At 46.1% G+C, this 9,649-nt stretch overlaps 1 protein-coding gene across 1 annotated transcript; it reads left to right on the top strand.

Moving 5' to 3' along the window:
• Nucleotides 1–2,865: 2,865 nt before the first annotated feature.
• On the top strand, nt 2,866–3,675 carry LOC121385082. Its single transcript, XM_041515618.1, has one exon. The coding sequence runs from the start codon at nt 2,866–2,868 to the stop codon at nt 3,673–3,675; it is 810 nt and encodes a 269-aa protein (XP_041371552.1).
• The last annotated feature ends 5,974 nt before the right edge of the window (nt 3,676–9,649 follow it).

Below are 9,649 nucleotides of genomic sequence, written 5' to 3'. Positions count from 1 at the left end.
TGTCCACACCCAATCACCATTCACAGTTTGCGCACCAGAACTGGCCCTGCCTGCTGTCCATATCCCATCACTGTATCCAGTTTATGCTCTTGAACTGTCCCTGCATATTGCCTATACCCTATCACTGTATCCAGTTTATGCTCTTGAACTGGCCCTGCATGCTGTTGACACACCAACCTCATACCCAATTGTCGCTCTTGAACTGGCAATGTCAGCTGTCTACACTCTAACCCCATATCCCCTGAGTGCACTTGAAATGGCCCTGTCTGCTGTCCAGACCCCATCACTGTATCCAGTTTATGCTCTTCATCTGGCCCTGCCTGCTGTCCACAACCCAACCCTGTACCCTGTGAGCGCATTTCAACTGGCCCTCCCTACTGTCCATACTGCATCAATGTTTCCAGTTTGCGAACAACAACTGGGCATACCTGCTGTCCACACATCAACCCTGTACCCAGTTTTCACCCTTGAACTGACCCTGTCAGCTGTCACACACCCAAACCCCATACCCAGTTACAGGACTGGAACTGGCCCTGCCTGCTGTACATGCCCGAACCACGTATTCTGTTTTCGCTATTGAATTGGCCCTGGAATCCTTCACACACCCCAACCCAATACCCAGTTAAGAGGACTGGAACTGGCCATGCCTGCTGTCTACACAAGAACCCATTACCTAGTTGGCACGCTTGAACTGGCCCTGCCTGCTGTCCACGTCTGAACGCCTTACCCAGTTTTCGCTCTTGAACCGGGCCTGGCAGCTATCATACACCCCAACCCCGTACCCAGTTAAAGGACTGGACCTGGCCCTGCCTGCTGTCCACACCCAATCACCATTTACAGTTTACGCACTATAACTGGCCCAGCATGGTGTCCATGCTCGAACCCAATAATCTGTTTTCGCTCTCTAACCGGGCCTGGCATCTCTCTAACACCCCAACCCCATACACAGCTAAAGGACTGGAACTGGCCCTGCCTACTTTCCACATCCAATCATTATTCACAGCTTACTCACTAGAACTGGCCCTGCCTGTCGTCTACGCACCAACCCCGTACTCTGTTTTCACCCTTGAACCGGGGCTGGCAAATATCATAGACCCCCAACCCAACACCTAGTAATAGGACTAATGTCCACACCCAATCAACATTCACAGTTTGCGCACCAGAACTGGCCCTGCCTGCTGTCCATGCCCCATCCCAGTATTCTGTTTTCGCTTTTGAACCAACACTGGCATCTGTCACACACCCCAACCCAATACCCAGTTACATAACTGGAACTGGCCCTGCCTGCTGTCCACACTACAACCCCGTACCCAGTTGGCATACTTGAACTGGCCCTTCCTGCTGTCCATGCCCCAAGCACGTACCCAGTTTTCGCTACTGAACAGTCCATGTCTGCTGTGTACACCCAAACACATACCCAATCAGCAGTCTTGAACTGGCCCTGCCTCTGGTGCACACCCCAACCCTGTACCCAGTGATCGTATTTGAACTGGCCCTACCTGCTGTCCATATCCCATCACTGTATCCAGTTTGTGCTCTTGAACTGTCCCTGCATACTGTCTATACCCCATCCTGTAACCGCTTTTCGCTCATGAACCGGGTGTGGCAGCTATCACACCCTAACGCCATACCCAGTTAGAGGACTGGAACTGGCCCTGCCTTCTGTCCAAACCATACACTGTTTACGCACTAGAACTGTCCATGGCTGCTGTCCACACTCCATCCCTGTACCCAGTTTTCGCTATGGAACCGGCCCTGGCAGATGTCACACATCCCAACCCCATACCCAGTTAGAGGACTGGAACTGGCCCTGACTACTGTCCATACCCAGAATCTCAGACCAAGTGAGAGTACTCAAACTGGCCCTGCCTGCTATCCACACCACAACCTCGTACCCACTTTTGGCTTTTGAACCGGCCCTGGCAGCTGTCACACACCCTAACCCCATACCCAGTTAGAGGACTGGAACTGGCCCTTGTACTGTCCTCACGCCAATGCAGTAACAAGTTTTCACTCTTGAACCGGCCCTGCCAGCTGTCCACACCCCAACTCTGTACCCAGTGAGCGCATTTGAACTGGGTCTGCCTGCTGCCCATACGCCATCACTGTATCCAGTTTATGCTTTTGAACTGGCCCTGCATGCTGTCCACACACCAACCTCGTACCCAGTTGTCGCTCTTGAACTGGAAATGGCAGCTGTCTACACCCTAACCCAGTACCCAGTTAGAGGACTGGAACTGGCCCTGCCTGCTGTCTACACCACAACCCCGTACCCACTTGGCACGCTTGAACTGGCCCTGCCTGCTGTCCACGTCCGAACCCCTTACCCTGTTTTCGCTCTTGAACCGGGCCTAGCAGCTATCATACACCCCAACCCCGTACCTAGTTAAAGGACTGGAACTGGCCCTGCCTGCTGTCCAGACGCAATCACCATTTACAGTTTATGCACTAGAACTGGCCCTGCCTATCGTCCACGCACAAACCCCGTACTCAGTTTTCACCCTTGAACCGGGCCTGGCAACTATCGCAGACCCCAACTCCACACCCAGTAATAGGACTAATGTCCACACCCAATCAACATTCACAGTTTGCGCACTAGAACTGCCCCTGCCTGCTGTCCATGCCCCATCCCAGTATTCTGTTTTCGCTTTTGAACCAACACTTGCATCTGTCACACACCCCAACCCAATACCCAGTTACATAACTGGAACTGGCCCAGCATAGTGTCCACGCCCGAACCCCCGTATCCTGTTTTCACTATTGAACTAGCCGTAACATCAGTCACACACCCCAACCCTATACCCAGTTACAGGACTGGAACTGGCCCTGCCTGCTGTCCACACCACAACCCCGTACCCAGTTGGCATGCTTGAACTGGCCTTGCCTGCTGTCCACGCCCCAACCCCGTACCCAGTTTTCGCTGCTGAACAGTCCATGTCTGCTGTATACACCCCAACCCCATACCCAATCAGCTGTCTTGAACTGGCGCTGCCGCTGGTGCACAACCCAACCCTGTACCCAGTGTTTGTGTTTGAACTGGCCCTGCCTGCTGTCCATATCCCATCACTGTATCCAGTTTATGCTCTTGAACTGTCCCTGCATACTGCCTATACCCCATCACTGTATCCAGTTTATGCTCTTGAACTGGCCCTGCATGCTGTTGACACACCAACCTCATACCCAATTGTCGCTCTTGAACTGGCAATGGCAGCTGTCTACACCCTAACCCCGTACCCACTGAGTGCACTTAAACTGGCCCTGTCTGCTGTCCATACCCCATCACTGTATCCAGTTTATGCTCTTGAACTGGCCCTAAATGCTGTCCACATGACAATCTCGCACCCAATTGTCGCTCTTGAACCAGCAATGTCAGCTGTCTACACTCTAACCCCAAATCCCCTGAGTGCACTTGAAATTGCCCTGTCTGCTGTCCAGACCCCATCACTGTATCCAGTTTATGCTCTTCATCTGGCCCTGCCTGCTGTCCACAACCCAACCCTGTACCCTGTGAGCGCATTTGAACTGGCCCTCCCTACTGTCCATACTCCATCAATGTTTCCAGTTTCCGAACTACAACTGGGCATACCTGCTGTCCAGACACCAACCCTGTACCCAGTTTTCACCCTTGAACCGACCCTGTCAGCTGTTACACACCCAAACCCCATACCCAGTTAGAGGATTGGAACTGGCTCTGCCTGCTGTCCATGCCCCAACCTCGTACTCTGTTTTCGCTATTGAATTGGCCCTGGCATCCTTCACACACCCCAACCCAATACCCAGTTAAGAGGACTGGAACTGGCCATGCCTGCTGTCTACACAAGAACCCATTACCTAGTTGGCACGCTTGAACTGGCCCTGGCTGCTGTCCACGTCTGAACGCCTTACCCAGTTTTCGCTCTTGAACCGGGCCTGGCAGCTATCATACACCCCAACCCCGTACCCAGTTAAAGGACTGGACCTGGCCCTGCCTGCTGTCCACACCCAATCACCATTTACAGTTTACGCACTATAACTGGCCCAGCATGGTGTCCATGCCCGAACCCCGTACTCTGTTTTCGCTCTCTAACCGGGCCTGGCATCTATCTAACACCCCAAACCCATACCCAGTTAAAGGACTGGAACTGGCCCTGCCTACTTTCCACATCCAATCATTATTCACAGCTTACTCACTAGAACTGGCCCTGCCTGTCGTCTACGCACCAACCCCGTACTCTGTTTTCACCCTTGAACCGGGCCTGGCAAATATCATAGACCCCCAACCCAACACCTAGTAATAGGACTAATGTCCACACCCAATCAACATTCAGAGTTTGCGCACCAGAACTGGCCCTGCCTGCTGTCCATGTCCCATCCCAGTATTCTGTTTTCGCTTTTGAACCAATACTGGTATCTGTCACACACCCCAACCCAATACCCAGTTACATAACTGGAACTGGCCCTGCCTGCTGTCCACACTACAACCCCGTACCCAGTTGGCATACTTGAACTGGCCCTGCCTGCTGTCCATGCCCCAAGCACGTACCCAGTTTTCGCTACTGAACAGTCCATGTCTGCCGTGTACACCCCAAACACATACCCAATCAGCAGTCTTGAACTGGCCCTGCCTCTGGTGCACACCCCAACCCTGTACCCAGTGATCGTATTTGAACTGGCCCTACCTGCTGTCCATATCCCATCACTGTATCCAGTTTGTGCTCTTGAACTGTCCCTGCATACTGTCTATACCCCATCACTGTAACCGCTTTTCGCTCATGAACCGGGTGTGGCAGCTATCACACCCTAACCCCATACCCATTTAGAGGACTGGAACTGGCCCTGCCTTCTGTCCACACCATACACTGTTTACGCACTAGTACTGTCCCTGGCTGCTGTCCACACACCATCCCTGTACCCAGTTTTCGCTATGGAACCGGCCCTGGCAGATGTCACACATCCCAACCCCATACCCAGTTAGAGGACTGGAACTGGCCCTGACTACTGTCCATACCCAGAATCTCAGACCAAGTGAGAGTACTCAAACTGGCCCTGCCTGCTATCCACACCACAACCTCGTACCCACTTTTGGCTTTTGAACCGGCCCTGGCAGCTGTCACACACCCTAACCCCATACCCAGTTAGAGGACTGGAACTGGCCCTTGTACTGTCCTCACGCCAATGCAGTAACAAGTTTTCACTCTTGAACCGGCCCTGCCAGCTGTCCACACCCCAACTCTGTACCCAGTGAGCGCATTTGAACTGGGTCTGCCTGCTGTCCATACTCCATCACTGTATCCAGTTTATGCTTTTGAACTGGCCCTGCATGCTGTCCACACACCAACCTCGTACCCAGTTGTCGCTCTTGAACTGGAAATGGCAGCTGTCTACACCCTAACCCAGTACCCAGTTAGAGGACTGGAACTGGCCCTGCCTGCTGTCTATACCACAACCCCGTACCCACTTGGCACGCTTGAACTGGCCCTGCCTGCTGTCCACGTCCGAACCCCTTACCCTGTTTTCGCTCTTGAACCGGGCCTGGCAGCTATCATACACCCCAACCCCGTACCTAGTTAAAGGACTGGAACTGGCCCTGCCTTCTGTCCAGACGCAATCACCATTTACAGTTTATGCACTAGAACTGGCCCTGCCTGTCGTCCACGCACAAACCCCGTACTCAGTTTTCACCCTTGAACCGGGCCTGGCAACTTCGGCCTGGTAACTTCGGACCCGAGTAATCTCGGCCCCAGGTAATCTCGGACCCCATCGGCTTAGTTAAGAGGAATTCCGTTGACATTTTTCTACTGGTCTCGACGGCACAGTGCCTAAGCAAACGTCGGTCTTACAAGAATGACAGGTACAGGGTTCGCATCCTGGTACCGACTCCAGCCCAGAGTGAGTTCTTAAGGGCACAACGGGTACATGTAAGGCCACTACACCCGCCTTTTTCTTATCAATACTCTCAATAACATATACCTACTAACAATTAACCACTGAGGTGTGTGCCATAACAAGTGTGCTTGAACCTTAATTGAATATAAGCACGAAAATAGTTGAAATGAAATATGTTTTTTCATTTTATGGCATATGCAGTTCAAACGTTCATTTCAATACGCATATTTCTCCAAAAGTATGGGACATATACCCAGTTGCACATATATTTTATTTCTAGTAAATCAAACAAGAAGTTTCAATTTCATATATATCTTTATTTTCTAAACATTTTAAAATATTTTGTTAAGACAGTTTTTACCAGTTGTGTTTAAAATCCAGTTTAATAGTACATACTCTAGATATATCTGATGGACAATTATCATCATTCTTTACGCGTCGTGAATACAAAATATATACTAACCAACTATATATATATATATATATATAGATATATATATATATATATATATATATATATATATATATATATATATATATATGTGTGTGTGTGTGTGTGTGTGTGTGTGTGTGTGTGTGTATGTGTGTATGTGTGTAGGTATGTATGTATATATATATATATACATATATATATATATATATATATATATATATATATATATATATATATATATATATATATATATATATATATATATATTCCAAACGTAAAAGTAAAATCCTGAATAAATAAATGTGTTTTTTTAAATTTATATGCTTACATCAATAAACTAAAACAATTTGTGATAACATTTAATAGTATATAAACGATTAAGCACTATTTTTATTAATCAGTAATCTAGGCATACAGTTTCTAAAAGTAAACTGAAAGTTCACAGTTGTCAGAGAATTGTAGACCACATGTCTCATTCTACTGGACGGGTCCATTTAATTTGGAACATGAACGTAGAAGTGCAGCGCACTACGTGAGCCTTCCACATATTCTCCCCAGTACTTAAAGATTTTTCTTTGAAGATCCCGGTATTTTTTTTCTTGGTAACGTTTCAGTTTTGACTCGCTCAGCAATCGAACTTGAAGGGTACCAAGCAGGGTAATCAGCATGTAAAATGGCATATGTGGGTGACCACGTTTATTTAGTTTGTTGTGCCACCCTTCAACATCATTATTTGTACGGATACTGAGTCCGTAGATGCTCCAAGATGATGGTGGCCAAACAGCGCTCGTGATCCAGGTATTGCCGACATATTCAAACAGGGCTTTTAGATTACAGTTCACATACACTAAATGGCCTCTCAATGCATTTTCACCAATGGCTAAATTGGGATTGTTTGATAGGTATTAAAATGCTTATATGCCGAGGATTCAAACATGCTTAATGTGGGCATAACATCTGATTAAAATCAGGAACACCTACCAAATCAAACCATATTAAGAAGGGGACGGGGTATGAGCAGAATAAATGTTTAAAAGTTAATAAACAAAATATAGACAAAAAAATTTACAATGAATATATAATAATGTTTATTTAAATAAAAAAACTCGTCTTGAAATAATAATATCAGGTTGTTTCACAACAAACTTTCGTTTGCGTATAACCCAGATATAAGTTGCTTTCATTAATACAGAGGCCGAGATTACTCGGGTCCGAAGTTACCAGGCCGAAGTTACCAAAGTCCGAAGTTACCACGTTCCCATATAAAAGATCTCTTGCTGCATTATGAAAAATGTAGCGGGTTTCCTCTAGTGACTACGTGTCCGAAATACCAAATGTTTGAAACCCATAGCTGATGAATAATTAATCAATATGCTCTAGTGGTGTCGTTAAACAAAACAAACTTTAACTTTAAACTTTAACTATTCGTCAGTTAATTTCTTTTTCAGTTTGCGCCAGGTTAGAAGCTAGGTACGTTGAGGATGGATATTTAGGTCAGACATTCAGCTGCACCAAAGAGGGCGCGTACAAACCGCTGCAGTGCCAGGGTTCAGTGTGTTTCTGCGTCGACAGCGACGGCCATTGGGTTTGGCAGCTTGGTTCCCATTGACAAGAGTGACACCTTTGAACTGCAACTAGCCGCGGCCGTTCCTGAACGCAACCCAGTCAAGACGTTTCTTGATGATGATGTAAATCACCAATTTATTATTAGGAATAAAGTTATTTATTAATTAATTTGTCGTTTTAAAATCGAAAATGTAGCTGTGTCCAATCTGATTAAAACTAAAAATGTGTGTGCGTATGTGTGTGTGTATGTGTTGGTGTATGTGTGTGTTTGTGTTTGTGTTGGTGTGTCTTTTTGTTGGTGTATGTATGTGTGTGCGTGTGTTTGTGTATGTGTTGGTGTGTGCGTGTATGTATGTGCGTGTGTATGTGTGTGCGTGTATGTGTGTGTCTTGGGGTATGTTGGTGTTTGTGTGTGTGTTGGTGTGTGTGTGTATGTGTGTGCGTGTATGTGTGTGTGCGTGTGTTGGTGTATGTGTGTGCGTATGTGTATGTGTGTGCAAGTGTGTGTTTACGTGTGCGTATGTGTGTGTTGGTGTATGTGTTTGTTTTGGTGTATGTGTGTGCGTGTGTGTATATGTGTGTATGTGTATGTGTGTGTATGTATGTGTGTGTATGGGTATGTGTGTATGTAGGTGTATGTGTGTGTATGTATGTGGGTGTATATGTGGGTGTGTATGTATGTGGGTGTGTATGTATGTATGCGTGTGTGTATGTATGTATGCGTGTGTGTATGTATGTATGCGTGTGTGTATGTATGTGTATAGTATGTGTGTGTATGTATGTGTATATTATGTGGGTGTATATGTGTATGTGGGTGTATATGTGTTTGTGTATGTATGTGTGTGGGTATGTGTGCGTGTATGTGTGTATGTATGTATGTATGTATGTGTGTGTATAGTATGTGTGTGTATGTATGTATGTAGGTGTGTATGTATGTGTGTGTATGTATGTGTACGTGTATATATGTATGTGTGTATATCTGTGTGTGCTTGTATGTATGTGTGTATGTGTGTGTATGTATGTTTTATGTGTGTGTATGTATGTGTGTGTGTGTGTATGTATGTATGTATGTCTGTACAGCAGTTTTGTATCTCACCTAAATATATATATATATATACCGGTGTATATATAAAACACAAACTTATATTTTCTTACTTTAAAGATCTCGAAATCTCGACTTGTTATCTTGATTTCGACTTATTATCTCAAGGGAGCGCGATTTAGATGTCGGTAGAGTGCTCAGCCGAGTTTCTTGGGTTACAGGAACTAATCTCCTCAGTGGATCATTTTGTGAATGTTTTTTCCTGTCCCAACCAGTGTCATCACTTGTATATCAAAGGATTTTGTATGTGCCGTCCTTTCTGTGGTAAAGTGCATGTAAAAGACCCTTTGCTGCTAATGGTGATATGTGACAAGTTTCCTCTCAAGACTACGTGTCAGAATTACCATTTGTTTGATATCCAATAGCCGATGATTAATTAATTAATGTGTTCTAGAGGTGTTATTAAACAAAACACAATTTGAACGATTTAAGCAAATGTAAGAAAGTATATGGCACTCAAGATAATAAGTCGAGAGCTCGAGATAATAAGTCGAGTGTGCATTCAACATTTGTAGGACAAAAAGGTCGATCGATGTTTACTTGTGGCTTAAAAGTACTTTGGTGATGTCAAATTAAGAAAATGCACGTTTTCGCGCGCAGATCACGCTAATGGAAAGTGGTCCTTATGCTGAGATCTCGACTTATTGTATTAATTTTGAGGGCTGAACCTTTTATCTTGAGCT

Source organism: Gigantopelta aegis, chromosome 11 (genome assembly GCF_016097555.1).
Source record: "Gigantopelta aegis isolate Gae_Host chromosome 11, Gae_host_genome, whole genome shotgun sequence".
In the NCBI taxonomy this organism is placed as follows: Eukaryota; Metazoa; Mollusca; class Gastropoda; order Neomphalida; family Peltospiridae; genus Gigantopelta; species Gigantopelta aegis.
Note: the sequence above shows the minus strand (reverse complement) of the source record. Positions and strands in the feature narration are given on the sequence as shown.

Excerpts from the sequence above, each read along its gene's own strand:
- LOC121385082 (XM_041515618.1), top strand. The coding sequence starts at position 2,866 with ATGCTTGAACTGGCCTTGCCTGCTGTCCACGCCCCAACCCCGTACCCA.